The following is a 17,150-nucleotide window of genomic DNA, read 5'->3' as shown; positions in this document are numbered from 1 at the left end:
AGGCGTCGCGGAGAGCGCTTCGCAGAAGGCGCTGTTCTGGAACGACAGCGTTTTGGCGGAGGCTCTGTGATGGTCTGGGGAGGGATCAGCACACGTCTAAGGACACCTCTGTACCATGTAGTGGGCAACTTGACCGGTGTCCGCTACCAGAATGAGATCCTGCAACCCCTGGTCGTTCCAGGCCTTCAAGCGATCGGCCCTCGTGCGATTCTTCAGGATGACAATGCACTTCCCCATCGCTCTGCAGCTGTAAACACCTTCATCCAGCAGGCCAGGGTCAACAGGATGTTGTGGCCAGCCAACAGCCCGTACCTGAACCCCATAGAGCACATGTGGGACGAGCTTTGTCGTCGGGTACAGCAACATCACCCTCCTCCTGCCAATCTGGGTCAACTGCTGCAATGGCTCCAGCAGGAGTGGAATGGAGTTCCCAGAGCATTCATATGCAACCTGATCCACTCCATGCGCCAACGATGTGTTGAATGCCTGGCACACAACGGAGGGCACACGCGTTATTGACACTGATTCACATTGTTGTGAATTCTATTTTCGAGGGTTGTCACGTTTGACACACTCTAGCTAAATTGTCGCTGCCGCGTTTGATCTTTGCTTTGTCATTACTCCTTGGTTGTTCAATTATATAATTTTAAAAAAATGAAAGAATTCGGTCTTGTCCGTTTTGTGTGGCGTGCTTGTAAAAAAGTGATCCTTAACTTTTTTGAAGAGTGTATGGTGGTGAACATGATCCAAATGGACAGAACTGGTAATGGTCGCTGTCGGTCAGTTTAACTTGAACAATGCAAGTATTGATTTGTGCACGTTGGCCTAATTAGTTCAGTTATGGGCGGAGATGTAGCTCAGTCGGTAGCGCGCTGGATTTGTATCCAGTTGGCCGCTGTCAGCGTGAGTTCGTCCCCACGTTCGGCGAGAGATTTATTTCTCAGAGTCAACTTTGTGTGCAGACTCCCCCCGTGTGTACACGCAAGCACATGACCAAGTGCGCACGAAAAAGATCCTGTTATCCATGTCAGAGTTCGGTGGGTTATAGAAACATGAAAATACCCAGCATGCTTCCTCCGAAAATGGCGTATGGCTGCCTAAATGGCGGGGTAAAAAACTGTCATACCTAAAATTCCACTCGTGCAAAAAAATACGAGTGTACGTGGGAGTTTCAGCCCACAAACGCAGAAGAAGAAGAAGAAGTTCAGTTATGGCTTCCCGCACACAGGCGAAGTTATTTTCATTCAATGTGAATGGACCCTACGATGGAACCCCCCTTTAGCACCTCCCAAATCTGAGAAAATCAGGTCTTAAAATGGAAGTAAATTGACAGAGATTTTGTACAGAAAAGTTGATAAAGGAGGTAGTCTTAAAATGGAAGTAAATTGACAGAGATTTTGTACAGAAAAGTTGATAAAGGAGGTAGTCTTAAAATGGAAGTAAATTGACAGAGATTTTGTTACAGAAAAGTTGATAAAGGAGGTAGTCTTAAAATGGAAGTAAATTGACAGAGATTTTGTACAGAAAAGTTGATAAAGGAGGTAGTCTTAAAATGGAAGTAAATTGACAGAGATTTTGTACAGAAAAATTGATAAAGGAGGTAGTCTTAAAATGGAAGTAAATTGACAGAGATTTTGTACAGAAAAGTTGATAAAGCAAGGTCTTACAAGGGAGAAAGTCTTATATATAACCCTTTCTACCGCACCTATGTTGACCAAGTTTTTCTTAGCCGAGACCAGCTGTGCTGCAGCAGGTCACTCAGAATTGTAGTAACTGTGTAGAACTGTGTATCAACACGATGGAATGCAGGCGTTAGATCGACGTTACGGGAAGCCACTGAAGTGACTGTGCGTACGAATATATCCGTACCAGGTCAGATAGAGCCATATGAGTGGGTAGGGATATATCCTGTGTACCTGGGAGAAAATGAGTTAAAGGGGGGGGGGGGGGGTGTGTGTGTCTGAAAAGGGGGGTTCCACTGTTAGTAATGTAAGGGTCTGAAACTGCTGTTAGGATTGTGAACATTTTTATGATTGTGTGCAGGGAACCCTCTGAACTGTATCAATACCTGAAGAAACAGGACTACTTTCCATCGAATCTTCCCAGCAAGGCCAACAAGAAGACGAAGGCAGCAACAAGCGGTTTCCGCTCACAACACTTTGAAGAAGAACTGCGCACAAAATACCCACAGTTTTTCAATGAGTGAATGTTGGAAGCTGATTTTGTGAGAGTCTTGCTGCTAGTCCATGAAAGAAGTATTTCTGCATGTATTAATAATCTTGGCAACTCTGTGTAAAATGTCAGCATGGCACGAATGATGATTTAGCAACATGATGGTTTTAACATGGAAGAATGGGCGAGAAGTATTGTGGGAAAACTGTATGCAAACATGTATGTGGAAAAAGAATGAATTCGAGCATTTGCTTGAGGAGGGATAGTGACTTTGCCTGTGAAATTCTTTTTGGGGAAGTATTCATTTGCTGTGGCAGAATAAATAATGACCTCAAACATATTATTGGGGTTCTTGACTTCATTTTGTGTGTGTTTGAAAACGGTTGAAGGTTGACTGTATTTAGTGTGGTATTCAAGGAATAGAAAAGCAATGATGGAAAGCGCACAAGAATTTATATGCTTGCTTTTCAAGCTTAAATGACAAAATTTAGAAAGATGCAAAGCATTTAAAATGTCAAACTACAGTATGATAGTATGACTATTAAGTGTAATATGTCTGTGATAACTTCAAGAAAGACCGACAGGTGCTTTTTGATGCGCATGGTTAGTTCTAGATGCAGTGTTATCTACAAGTAACAAGGTTGCAACTCAAGAAATTAACACAAAACGATGAACACTATCACTTCAAAACATTTAATGATTGACTTGTGCTTTCTCAATAAATACAAGATACAAAGAATACTGTAAACATAATGCTTTACACTGTACATAGTTTGTACCTGTGCATTCTATCTGCGGACGGAATGTTTTGTTGAGCACAGTACAAAATTGGTATGGACACATCAGCAGTGAAGTAATATTGCATTTCTTGTTTCAGACACTTGCTCATACAACACTGATGCACTCAGACCCAATATTAACTACGCACATATGCACGCACGCACTCACTCACTCACACGCACTTCTTATACACTCATACAAATACATGAGCAAGTTTTCACACACTCGCATACATTTCATCCCTATAACGACGTTTAACTTACACTGTCAGACAAAATCTGTGACTTTTTAAGTGGGTCTTCCAATATTTCAAACAGTGGAGCTAAAAAAATTCTTTTGCACCACAAAATAACAGAAAACACCAACGTCAAACACACTTAAAAGCAAAAATATTGGTGTTCATCAGTAATTTTGATTACACACAGAAACAAAATAAAATACTTGAATCAGCACCACAACTCGGTCCATTATACATGCATCAACAACCACATTTGGTGCAGGGTTGTGAGTTTTTTTGCATTGCAAATCATTATGCATGGAGCCTTGTCTAACTCCACTTCATTACTGCCAGTATATCTATTTCCTCTGTTCCAGGCTTGCTTGTGAGATTAAAGAACAAAGGGAATTAAGCATTCTCAATATCAAAGGCAAACGTAAAACGCAAGTGCGAGTTGTGAGGAGCCAACCAGGCTTGACATTTTTTTGGCAATTGGCAGATTTGCTGACATTTTCAAAGCTTTCTAGATCGTCAGATTATGCAATTTTGTATCAACTTTTCCAGCAAGGCATGCTTTCAGTTTTTTATTTTTCTTTCTTTTTTTCTCTTTTTTTCTTTTTACAATTTCATGATCTCATGCCTGCCAATTTCCTGGCCTCTTAGGCAACCCAAAAAAGTGTACAATTCCCTTGTTCATACAATACATCTTATTGTCTACGGTGCTAGAAGACTGCATGGTTCCACATAGCTCTCCCCTTTGCTTGTCCTCTAGCTTTAGATCCCTAAGTCCCTTTGTTCCTTTGTGTTCTTTTGTTATTTTTGTGGTTTTGTTTTGCTGTTCCTTGTCTCGGTGTGCTCTCACACCGCCCCGTCCCAGTATTCACTGCTCCTTCCACATCTGTTATTTCATTTCACTATGGCTGCTCTGGTTTCGCTTCATTGCGATTCAGTCAGACCTGTTTACCAATACTATTTTGGAGTGATTTATTACTATTTTTTAGGATTTTGGGGAAAAAACCCAACTCCATTTGAGTCAGACTGCTATTTTCAAATGTGCTTCAAATTAGGTGTGTGTTGCTAATCTTGTCATTTGTAACCACTGGGTTACTATTTCGGTCATCAGGTTACTATTTTTTTTACTTGACCATTACCCTTGTCAAATTTTGGGGTAAGCAGGTCTGGATTCTTTTTTGCTCACTTGGGGGCGACGTCTTTGAGCTGAAGTGTGGACAACATGTCTTTCCTGGGAGCCTGGAGCGGTTTGACGGTGGAGAGAATGGAGCGAGCGTACTCGCTGTTGTGCAGACCGGCCTCGCGTAATTTGTTCTCCAGACGCATGCGAGGGTCCGATGTGATCTGTAATAAGAACGAAGTTATCAACCTTGAAATCCAAAACCAGATCGACTGCTAACGTTCTAAAATTCAGAATAAAAAAACAAGAATTGTAGGTTATTGGAACATTTAACTTTTGACAAAACTAAACAAAATGTTAACAAAATGTAACATTTTGGTTTGTCAATAATTGAACATACCAATAACCTACAACTCTTGTTATCAACCTTGATTGAGGGATCTGTTTGCTCTGTTTGTATCCCTTTTCTCTGTCAGTAGGCCATGAAGCCCATAAATCCTCCCCCAATCTGTGTTTTTAAACATTGTTCTTACCTGTTTGGATGTAAAGCTGTGCATGTCAAAGAGAGGTTTCTGGATGTTGATGTATTCATGATCTTCATCCTCCGTGTGATGAGCGTGCCAGGCCTGCAAGCAACAGAGGAGCAACATACCAATCATATCAAACAGAAAGACATTTTTTAGATCTAAGGACTATGTTTGGTCAGGAATAAAAGCTGGTTCTTGTGTATGACTGTGTACGTAAGTGTTAGTTAGAGTGCCTTGGAGAATGAGCATATGAGCTTGCAGCAATCATCCTTTTAGAGTCACTTGAGAAAAAGTGACTCTATGTAATCGGTCAGTGTTAGTCTGTCCGGCCGGCCGGCCGGCCGGCCGGCCGTAGACACCACCTTAACGTTGGACTTTTCTCGGAAACTATCAAAGCGATCGGGCTCATATTTTGTTTAGTCGTGACCTCCAATGACCTCTACACTTTAACGATGGTTTCGTTGACCTTTGACCTTTTTCAAGGTCACAGGTCAGCGTCAAAGGAAAAATTAGACATTTTATATCTTTGACAAAGTTCATCGGATGTGATTGAAACTTTGTAGGATTATTCTTTACATCAAAGTATTTACATCTGTAGCCTTTTACGAACGTTATCAGAAAAACAAGGGAGATAACTAGCCTTTTCTGTTCGGCAACACACAACTTAACGTTGGGCTTTTCTCGGAAACTATAAAAGTGACCGGGCTCAAATTTTATGTGAACGTGACTCATTGTGTTGTGAATAGCAATTTCTTCCTGTCCATCTGATGCCTCATATAATATTCAGAACTGCGAAAGTGACTCGATCGAGCGTTTGCTCTTCTTGTTTGAGGATGAAAGTCGCTTGTTCATTCCAATGCTTGTTATTTTCTCAGGTGCCAGGAGACTGGTTCTGCATAACTCTCACTGACTCCATCACCCATGTCGTATGCATTTAGAGCGCTTCCCTTTGTTTATCAGAAAGAACATTTCACAAACAAGCATCACTAACAGGACGTGTCCTTGTTTAACTGAGTTAATTTTGTTACAATTGCACAAAGCCATGCTCTTCTTAAAGATAAGTGAAATGTTGGCACAACAAGCACTTCTCTAAGCTGCCTTAACTGCTTCAGATTGCAAACATGCTGTATGTACTGTAATAAAAGAGTACGAGGCATTTCTCATATTCTTACTTCGATGAAACCAAAGTGACTGCAACCTATATCTCTATAACAGGCATGTACAATGCCACAAATTTCTATTTCTTCACATTCAGATGAAATAAAACAGAAAAGAGATATTGTAAGAGGAAGCAGACGGGTGCAGTGGCCTAGTGGACAAAACATTGGCCTCTTGATCAGAAGGTGGTGAGTTCATATCCCAGCCGCAACTGCCTGTGGGTTAAGGGTGGTGATTTTTTTCTGATCTCCCAGGTCAACTTCTGTGCAGACCTGCTAGTGACTTATCCCCCTTTGTGTGTACATGCAAGCACAAGACCAAGTGTGCACGGAAAAGATCCTGTTATCTATGTCAGAGTTCGGTGGGTTATAGAAACACGAAAATACCCAGCATGCTTCCCCCGAAAGCTGCGTATGGCTGCCTGAATGGCGGGTAAAAACAGTCATACACGTAAAAACCCACTTGTGCAAAAACATGAGGGAACGTGGGAGTTTCAGCTCATGAACGAAGAAGTAAGAGGCAGCACAGAAATGTAGAATATGAACGTAGGTAAGTGATCGACAAGAAGAAGAAGAAGAAGAACGTAGGTAAAAAGGAAAGTCCAGTCACTGTACCTTTGTCTCCTGCATGGTTCTGGCTGGGTCGCTGTCTGCTACCACCCGTACCTACCAACACACAAAAAGTATGTTTATTGCCTTGTACACTGGAACCCCCCTTTATTAAGACCCCCAATCTAAGACTCCCTCATTTTTAAGACCTTGTTTTCTCAGACTTTCTATTTATAACCTCTGTAAAATGACCCCCAATCTAAGACTCCCTCATTTTTAAGACCTTGTTTTCTCAGACTTTCTATTTATAACCTCTGTAAAATGACCCCCAATCTAAGACTCCCTCATTTTTAAGACCTTGTTTTCTCAGACTTTCTATTTATAACCTCTGTAAAATGACCCCCATTTTAAGACTCCCTCCCTTCTAAGACCTGATTTTCTCAGATTGTTTGAGGTCTTAAAATGGGGTTCCACTGTATTTACAAACATGTTTCATCAATCTAGATACCTTGTATATTCCATTGTTGTATTGCTGCTGATGTAACTTACGGCCGGACGGCCGGCCGGACGGACGACTCGGGTGAGTACATAGACTCACTTTTGCTTCGCATGTGAGTCAAAAATTATATGACAAAAACTTATCAGTAACATGCACATAATCTCTCATGGAAACCAGCCTTCACCAAACTTTATACAGAGTGTATTTTCTCTTTTGAAGTTGACACAACATATTTATACATGTGAGTAACCTCACATTTGCTTCAGAAGGCATCCTAAAACACACCCAGGCACATTATCGGAAATCATTTTAAAGCAAAGTTGCTGACAAACTGCAGAAAACACCCGCACAAAGCACTGCATGATCACTTTTACTTTTCGAAAAGAATTCTTTCAGGGTTTTCAGCGGTCTGGAAGAGTAAAAGCACCTTTACCTTGGACAAGCTTTCACATCAGAGTTAGTTGTTCGTCCTGATTGCAGGAGTAAAGCGGATCGGAAGCGTGGAACACGCTCTGGATGTTGTGAAAAGCTTGTCCGAGGTAAAGGGGCTTTTTTTTTTACTCTTCCAGACCGCTGACAATCCTGACAGAGTTATTTCAGGAAAACATCTATCATGACTGCTCTGTAAAGTTGCATGATACAGTGGAACCCCCCTTTTAAGACCCCCCAATTTAAGACTTCCCCCCTTTTAAGACCTTGATTTTTCAGATGTTCTGTTGATAACCTCTGTAAATTTACCTCCATTTTAAGACTCTCTCCTTTTTAAGACCCGGTTTTCTAACATTTTTAAAGGTCTTAAAAGGGAGGGAATCCATTGTACTGTCTCCAGACAGAACAATACACACAAGGGAAGAAATGCATGGTTGTGTGAACTGACCTGTTCCCTGAGAGCCTCCAGGCGTTGTTCCCTCTCCTCCTCTTCCTCCATCTTCTTCTCCTCCTCCTGACGCTTCACCTCCAGCTTCTCCTGCAGTTGATCGTGACGATAGTGTATTCTGTGGTGAGTGGATCAAAACAATCACTATTTATCAAAGAATGTTCTCTGCTTGGTTAGGACTCCGCTGTTCCCTTTGGTGTTGTGTGCAAGTTCGGGATCAAAACTCTCACAAACTCAACTACACACTCAGGTATCGTAATCATCCCGATATTCTACTAACGTAAACATAACTATTTTCCCTTGAAACTATTAAAACATTAAAAAAAGTCCGGACAAAAAGATGACTGTTTCTTCCTGACTGATTCACTACTGTATATCTCCAGGTTTTTTGTTTTTTGTTCTACAGACTGTCAACTTTACTCCGTGTTAAGTGGTACAAACTTAATGCCAGTTTTATTTCCAGAGATTTTTCTTGTGAAGAACACTCATCTTTCTTTTGAAAATTGAACTCTGCATTGATTCATTTATCCAGCACTCTATAAAAGCGAAGTCTTCAACACATGCCAAAAGAGTCCTTGTCTACTCATCACAATTTTACATAATACAACTGCTTCAGTTGGGCCTTTTTTGAGTAGTGGAGTGCATTTGAATTTTGATTTCCCCAGAATAATATATTCAGGGGAGGCAAATGCACTCAACTCCTGAGTCAAATGCACTCCACTACTAAAAAAAGCCCAAGTAAATGATGACCAACGCGTCAAACCACCTATGTACAAGTGTGTGACCCACCTTTCCTGGTCGTAGACAGCCTGTTCGGCCAGATCTGACTTCAGGGCCTCCAGACGCTCCCTGAGCTCTGCCTCCTCCTGCTCCTGATGGCGCTGTTTCTCTGCCTGGAACTCCTGGATCTGTGCACACAGCCACACGTGTCTCTTAGGGGTCAGTCATTCTGCAGGCAGCATTTTAGTACAGTGGAACCCCCTTTCTTAAGGATCCCCCCCCTCCCCCCAAATTTAAGACTTCCCCCGTTGCTTTTTCAAATTTTCTGTTCATATAATCTCTGACTCTGTAAGTCTACCTCCATTTTTAAATTCCCTCCATTTTAAAAACTGATTTCTCACATCACAAAATAGACACTAGAGAGGGGTATGTCTAAAATTGTGGATAAGGAGCAAAAGCGAAAGCTTGCCTCAATTAAAGCAAGAGTATTCGCTCTTTCGCAACCCATATAAATCAGACAGATTTATTTCCGGAGTTCGTCTATTACTATCTTCTTCTTCTTGTCGTTCGCCAATGCTAAACTTGGAGTCCAGCTCTGGTAATGAAGCTGGTGGTCTTATGAAGAGCCTCCACAGGTCCATGCAGCTTCTCATGAAGGGGCACCGGCCTGGTCCAGATCTCTCTCCTCAGGGGCTGGAGATTCCTGCAGTCCTGCACGATGTGGGCTGCAGCCTGCTCTGCGTCTCCACAAGGACACATGGGGGAGGGCACGGCTCGCAGTTTTTTGTGCAGGTGTTGTTGCATTCTGTTGTGCCCTGTTCTCAGGCGAAAAATGACTACCTGTTCAGGTCTTGACAGTTGGTGGTAGCTGTCATGCGTTGGGGGGGGGGGGGGGGGGGGTTTAAGCAGAGACTTTATGATGGTTTTCATCTCTGTGGAGCTCACTGGGTTTTCTTCTTGTTCGTCCTCCGCACCCAGTTTGGCATTTTATCCGCTTGTTCGTTCCCCTCTATCCCGCAGTGTGAGGGGACCCACTGCAATACAGTCTATTACTATGAAATGTTGGTCTGCAATGAAAATGTCACCAAGCACTTAAATCACACACACACACACACTGCTCTTTTGCTGAATGAATAAAGTACTCCAACCAACCTTCTCTTTTTCCTTCAGTCTCCTCTTCTTTTCCAGCTCTTCCTCGGCCTTCATCCTCTGCGCCATGTTCTTTCTGTGCTGCGCCTCCAGCTCCGCCTCCATCTGCATGGCCTCCACCTTCTTCTCGCGCCACTCACGCACCTTGACACGGCAATGAAAACGATAGACCATCACAATTTACAGTTCTTTTCAGTGACACTTCTCTTGGTTAGCCTACAATGTCATTCTCAGATTTAATTTCGCAACATTGCTTTTTCATATAAAAGCCCCAAATCCCCTTTGATCACTTTGATTGAAGGAAGCATATTGTAGCAGCAACAACAAATTTATACATTTAGACTATCACTCTGTGTATGATAGAAGATTTACGCCGAGTAAGGAGGAAAAATTTGTTAGATTTTGTATTCTTGGCCTAACAATGATCACCATTACAACACACACCTTCTGATAGAGAGCCTGACACAACTGTCTCTGGCGCTGGACGTTCTCTGTCCGCAGCTCGTCTAGCTGGTGGGTCAAGGTCGCCTCCTGGAAGGTCAGCTTGACCTTGGTCATCAGCTCGCGGCGGTCACGAGCCCAGTCGTTGTGCACACCCTTGATGCGCTCCTTTAGGTACTTGAAGTCCATCCACCAGTCCTCGTGGTCAGACTGCACGGCAACATCAATCACATTACATATCAAAATCAATCTGATATTCACAGAGATTGCACGTCAAAAATTAATTCATATTTTCATAGAGACTACATGTCAAAATTAATCATGTTTTCAGTTATCTGTCACTTCCCATCTGATAAAATATAAGACATTTTACAGAAAAGTAAACAGGGACTGGAAGAAAGCGAAAGAAACTTGTAGAGGTATTTCAGCTGCAACAGTATGAAGTATTTCAGTCATAATGGACAGGTGGCTGGTAAGGAGAGGTGGTAGCCAGGGCAGATTTGACTGTATATAGATTTTGAGTCTGGACACCCACCACGTTGACCGAATGACCGCTTTTAAGGAACATGGTTACATGCTTGAAAACTGTCCTCTTGTCAGAATATTGAAGCATTCAAGAGAGTTATAACTATAGCAGCAAAAACACAAAAGAAGAGAATGAGCTTGGATCTAGAATATCACCTACAAGTTCAGTGCGCGACATGGCTGGCAGATGGCGCTTGAGTCTGTCGAAGAGTAGAGTGCGACGATTGGGCAGCTCCCGTGGATACTGGTCATGGATTGCCACAAACGTAAAATGATCGTCTGAATCCCATTCCCCACATTCGTCCAGTCTGAAAAGACGAAACATGAAGCACAAGGGTAAACAAAAACACAGACTTGACCCTTGCACTTTGGCCTATTAAGTATTCTAGCGCACAACATACTTTTTCTCAGTCTAAGTCTGCTGGAAAAAGCCAATCCCTTTAATGTCTCTCTATTTTTTGCTTTTCTCCCTCTTCAGTAATTGTCTTCCTACTTCACAGCATTCAGCACAGCAGGCCCAGGAAGTAACTTCATTTACAACAATACAGAAGAACCCCCCTTTTTAAAAAAAATGTAAGACACCCTCTCTTTTAAGACCCTATTTTCTCAGACTTTTGATTCATAACCTTCATTTTAAGATTCCCTCCATTCTAAGATTCCCTCCTTTTTAAGACCTGATTTTCTCAGCTTTGTTTAGGTCTTAAAAGGAGGTTCCACTGCCACAAGAGCTCAAAGAACACTTAGTATACATCCAGAAGAGCTAACTCACTCAAGCGCCAGTGCATGCCTCATCATGAGGTCGTTGATTCGAGCCTGGTATTTTTCATCCAGGATGAGGAACTCTTGCAGCACTATGGATTTGAGGGTGAGATCCAGGCAGTCCAGATCGATGGCCTCGGTGGGGATCCCAGTGTGGACTGCAGCATGTTTCTCCAGTGATGGGGGACACATCGACCTCAGCTCTTCTGAAAAACGACAATAAATACTGTGTTTGCATGTAACACTTTTATCCACCCAAGTCAATGATTTATTTACATAAAAAAAAAGAAAGAAAGAACGTATGAAAAAGGAGAAACAAGAAAAGCAAATGCTTTATACAACACCCCTTCGTCATTTCCCTTTACAACTTTGTGTCATATGTCTTAAGATCATCAATACCTACAAGTGTGTGAAATGTGGAGGCTTTGGCTTCAAAAACATCAGAGAAATCATCAATGTCAAGTTTTTATAAACCAAACATGACCCCGCTGTGACCCGAACATTTGACGAGGGTCAACCAAACTGGGGTCATGTCGGGAGATCATCAAACCCTAGAAGTGTGCTAAGTTTTAAAGCTCTAGCTACAAAAACATCCAAGATAACCCCAACATTAAGTTTTGTGTCTACAGCCTAACGCTGCTAATTCCTAAGACTCTCCTGATTACTCAAAGAGAGGTTAATTTACAGAGGTTCTGAACAGACAACTCAAAAAAGCAAGGTCTTGAAATGAGAGTCCCCCCCCCCCCCCCCCCCCCCAACACACAGAAACAGTAACCAAATCAACATTCATGTTAACAACCACCACCTCTACAACCACCACAACTTCACCCAAGCCTTATCACTCGTCGCACTGAGTCTCTATACTGACCACTGTCCAGTTCTTGTTCCAGACAGTTCTGCTCGTGGCGCAGTTTCTCCAACACGCCTGCCTGCTGTGCCTTGACCGAGTCAACCGTGTCGCGGATCTCTGTGTGTTTCTCGATCACCTCTGGGTCGCCCATCTTCAGATCCTCTCGGTTCTCCATCAGCCAGTAACGCAAATCATCCCTGAATTGAAAGAAAGACATTTCAAGTTTGGCAGTGATTTGTGTGGCTTTCAGATTGAACTCTTCCTTTATGGCTATACTACCGTGTTCAAGATGATCGAACGTGTAGCAAAGACCTGTACGGGTACGTGTAGATATTGTGTCACCCGTGACTCACTTTTTTCTCCATTGTTCCAAATGCATACGTTGTTTTGTTCCCACCAACACTGCAGATCTTGGCAAACGCTTGACATAGAAACTAGTTTTGATGACGTTACCCCGAACACGTTCCCGTTCACTTCCTGAAAAGTGCTGATCTAGATCTTGATATTGTGGGCTCAACCCCCACTTTCTAGGTAAAAGTGAGAAAAGTCTACACAATGGGCATTTCCAATGTATTGGGTGCAAGCCAAAGGAAGAACAGAGTGCAATTTGTTTGTTCCCGGGAATGTGCTGTGAGATCAGTCACTTGACACCTTCCCTGCTCTTATCACACCCACTGTAATTTACCAGCTGCCCACCCTTCTAAATAAAAAGGCACTGGGATTGTGACCCCGGGTCAATGACTAATATTTTCAGCTAAAACCAGGTGCCTGCCCTTGTTTACAGACACTGACCTTCTGACCCCAGGTCAATGACTGAGTTTTCAACTAAACCCGACACCTTGATATTGAAAGGGACGGTCCCAGGAAAATGTGCAAAGATCTGCAGAACATTGAATATAAGCATTACAGAGGGAGTGTTATGATTTTTTTTGTTTTACAGCAATGAGGGTAAATACCTACTCTTTGCGAGTTAAAAAAATACAAGGCGATACCGGCTTACCTGAGAGTGCAAACAGGGTCAGCAGTATCCTGCTTAAAAGCTTCAAAGGTGGAGGACAGGCTAGTTTCCTGATACTCAAAGTCACGGTAGATCTGTCCGCAAACCTCGCTCTCTGCATTGTGACGAACGTGAGACTCCACTTCTGACTGGTACTGAACAAAAAATGATGTCATCAGAAAAGAGAGCACAGGGCTTTATTCTACATCATTAGAAAACCTGGAAGAATTTGTTTGGAAAAGACACAGTTCTTCAATAAACAAAACCATTTGATAAAATATTGCTCAAAATTCAAAACAACAGCTCTTTGTATTAGACAAGAGAGGATAAAACACAGATCATCAAACACACTTTCTTTTTCTTTTTTTATTTGGTGTTTAACGTCGTTTTCAACCGTTCAAGGTTATATCGCGACGGAGGGAAGGGGGGAGATGGGATAGAGCCACTTGTCAACTGTTTCTTGTTCACAAAAGCACTAATGAAAAATTTACTCCAGGGGCTTGCAACGTAGTACAATATATTACCTTACTGGGAGAATGCAAGTTTCCAGTACAAAGGACTTAACATTTCTTACATACTGCTTGACTAACATCTTTACAAATATTGACTATATTCTATACAAGAAACACTTAACAAGGGTAAAAGGAGAAACAAAATCTGTTAGTCGCCTCTTACGACATGCTGGGGAGCATCGGGTAAATTCTTTCTCGTCCCAACCAATATGGGACTCCCCCTAACCCGCGAGGGCCATCAAACACACATGTACACACCCCACACACTAAGGACAAACATGATCACACACTCTGACACGAGCCCAAAACAAAATAGTGATACACAGGCATCCAAAAGAAACATTGCACACAAGTATGCCCAACAGGTGAGCACAAACACACATACACCGAACTCTAACCACGCAAACTAAACTCACTTTGCGACGCAGATGCTGAAGCCTGAGGAACTCTTTCTGCCAGACTAACTGATGTTGCTTCAGGATGCTGCTTTCTTTGTTGGCCTTGGAAATCTTCTCGATCTTTTTCATCTTCATCTGCGTCTTGAGCGAAGCAAATTTCTTCTCTGACGCCAGAGCCTTGAGACGTCCATAGTCCACTGGCTTGTACTTGTTGCTGCCGAATCCTTCCAACATGCGGTTAATCAAGGGGTCTGCAATTAATTAATTCAACATGCTTTGTTAAATGTCCGTTAGCTGAGGGCAAACAAAAAGAATGGGAAGAGGGTGTTTGGTGAAGAATATAAACCGTCTGTGCACAAAACAAAACAGATACAAATTAAACATGCTTGGTAAAATGTCCTTTAGCTGAGGTCAAACATTGGAAGCGGGTGTTTGGAGAAGAAAACAAACTGCCTGTGCACAAAACCAGACAGATACAGGAGAGAAACAAAGAGGCTTACAGAAGTGTAAGAAACAAATAGGAGAAACCAAGGATATCACACAGTAGTGAACAATAAGACAAGACTTTATGTTTCAGTACTTGACAAGATAACAAAGACAAAGGATGAAAAAGAGAGTGTGCATGAGTGAGAGAGAAAGAGTGTGTATAAGAGTTAAAGAGATAGAGAGAGAAAGAGAGAGAGAGAAACAGAGAGAGAGAGAGAGAAACAGAGAGAGACAGACAGAGAGAGAGCAATGGGTAATATGAATAAGTGACTAAACTTTAGCTAGCAATAAGTTCTGCAATGGAATATTTATCTTATCTTCATCAAGAGTATTCAGAGAGCATGAGCCGGTTTCATGGGCTTGCGGTATTCCCACTGACTGCTTCAGACTCCTTGCGGTATTCCCACTGTATTCCTTCGTCCCCCGATTGCGGTTGTCTGAATGTACGTGGTGCTTGAGGAGGGAAGTACTATAATCGGGCTACTCCCAGTGCGAAGAGGCGCAGTCACCCGACTGAAATCATTTGCATGAAACCAAATTTCGTAAAATTATTGCATTTCACTTGTTCAACTACAGTTTCCTGACTGTGTCACTGGCCCATGAAACAGCAGTACTACTTGACTCTGAAAACCTCCGAAAAAAACCCAGAAACTTCATCAGTAATTCACAAAATTATTCCCTAGATCGTGTTTTGTTGACATGTTTGATTGAAATCATAACTTACATCTGCAACTTACACCATTTGTGGCATTGTTTTCGTGTTTGTGTGAGGATTTACGAAAGGAGTGGAAGTAATAGACCTTTTACGTATCTCGCAAAGGAATTAAACTCAAATGCATGAAAACACTGAAAACAGACGATGTGAGCGTCATTGCTGTTTTCATTAATGATTTGAGCATGGTTTTCGACACAAAAAAGGAGAATCTTTTGTTTTATCACTGATGAAAGTTATCCATTTGCGTGCGCGCGTGTATGTATCCATGTGTGCATGACGTCATCAATACTTGTGCTGTAGAGTAAGAAGAGTTACCTCCCTTGCATGGAAATCAATGCATCGACTTTGTCAAAATCCGGCTCTAAACACAAAAATAAGGGTGCAAATAGCTTGAATCAGGCATGACTTCTAATACTGTAATAGACATGTCAAAATCTTCAATTTGAAGATGGATTTAGTAATTTTAGATGACGTTTTCTGAGGTTTTTGGAGTCAATTAGTACCCTGAAAGTGGCCCCTGGAGACACTTTGTAACTCACCAGATGCATTACTGATGTTGGTGGTGAATGCTCGCGCACCCCTCTCACCCATGGCTGAGGATTGATCACTGGAAGTTGCTACAAATGGCAAGATCTGAAAAGAAAAGTTTCCAATGTTAAGTATGCAGACTAAATAATTTGGAAAACAGAACTGATCAGTTTCAAAAACACCACTCTTGGTCTTTTTTTTTTAGCATTCCTCCGTCTGAACTATCCTGGTTTTAGTCGTTCACGTTCAGCATTTCAGACAATCATTACGGCTCCTTTGATGCACGTGTAACATTCGTTGACACTACAACGGAGTTACAAGTTACACATCAATACACATCTATGATCAAAGCAAAGGTCTCAAATGCCAAAACCTCGAATCGGAGTCAGAGAGTGAAGCTGACAAAGTTTTGCCCCAATTCAGGCGCTTTGAAAAAGACATGAATACATATATAAAACCACACACCTGTTAAAAAAAAATTTCACATTTCAGTCGGACTACTTTCACTAGGGACGATCTTTTGTTGTTCTCTCTTTCTCTCTCTCTGTACTGCTGTCAAACTGCGGCCATCATGTTGTATCGAACATAAACAATCTCTCGCACGGATGTGACGAAACTCACATAACCAACGCCATCTATTGTAAAACAACTTTAGTACACAAAATGCGATGACGTCAAAATATCAAAAGAGGGCGGGGAAGGTGTTTCAGTGTACCCCAAGGTGTGTGCCTGCGTCTGTTTTATTTTCTCAGTTTTTCAAGAAAATTGACATACTCTTGAGGATATTAGAATGTGCTGGTTTAATTTTGTTTTTGTTATAGCTCTTTGTGCTGATCAGTGCGTCATTTCATTTTTGTGTGTGACCGGGTGAGCGCCGGAGTGTGTTATGATGGTGTTTTTGTGTGTCAGTGGTTGTGTGGGTGGGGTGGGAGGGGGGGGGGGCAATTGAGGCGGCACTGTGACGACGACCGCAGCATCATTTGCGTTACTAAATTTCTTGTAGGCCCCCCCCTATATGTTCACCAAGTCTTTGGCTCGGTCCGGTGGCTAGTCAGTATGGGCGGCATCGGTGGGCCATCATAGTTCCAGTCAAGTTTTGCATCTCAGCCGGTCAAGTTAAACGGCTTAGATCCCGGGGTTGAAACTAAACTGTTACTGAT

At 42.2% G+C, this 17,150-nt stretch overlaps 2 protein-coding genes across 2 annotated transcripts in view; one reads left to right on the top strand and one right to left on the bottom strand.

Moving 5' to 3' along the window:
• Positions 1 to 2,512, top strand: part of LOC138981997 (nucleolar complex protein 3 homolog) — a 53,312-nt gene extending 50,800 nt beyond the window's left edge. The window contains exon 20 of the mRNA XM_070355197.1: positions 2,044 to 2,512. Coding sequence (XP_070211298.1) covers positions 2,044 to 2,206 — 163 coding nt within the window. The 3' untranslated portion in view covers positions 2,207 to 2,512. The remainder of the gene's footprint in view (positions 1 to 2,043) is intronic.
• A 337-nt stretch (positions 2,513 to 2,849) lies between these two features.
• LOC138981998 (coiled-coil domain-containing protein 148-like) lies at positions 2,850 to 16,578 on the bottom strand. The gene is made up of 14 exons (XM_070355199.1): positions 16,456 to 16,578; positions 16,002 to 16,095; positions 14,280 to 14,512; positions 13,355 to 13,506; positions 12,373 to 12,551; positions 11,515 to 11,710; positions 10,906 to 11,053; positions 10,224 to 10,430; positions 9,783 to 9,923; positions 8,700 to 8,818; positions 7,911 to 8,028; positions 6,601 to 6,651; positions 4,835 to 4,927; positions 2,850 to 4,525 (listed from the first exon to the last, which is right to left on the bottom strand). The coding sequence occupies exons 2-14, from the start codon at positions 16,051 to 16,053 to the stop codon at positions 4,364 to 4,366; spliced, it is 1,851 nt and encodes a 616-aa protein (XP_070211300.1). The 5' UTR covers positions 16,054 to 16,095; positions 16,456 to 16,578; the 3' UTR covers positions 2,850 to 4,363.
• Positions 16,579 to 17,150: the final 572 nt, after the last annotated feature.

Source organism: Littorina saxatilis, linkage group LG12 (genome assembly GCF_037325665.1).
Source record: "Littorina saxatilis isolate snail1 linkage group LG12, US_GU_Lsax_2.0, whole genome shotgun sequence".
NCBI classification, from domain to species: Eukaryota; Metazoa; Mollusca; class Gastropoda; order Littorinimorpha; family Littorinidae; genus Littorina; species Littorina saxatilis.
The sequence above is the reverse complement of the archived record's forward strand: the minus strand, read 5'-3'. Positions and strand labels throughout refer to the sequence as shown.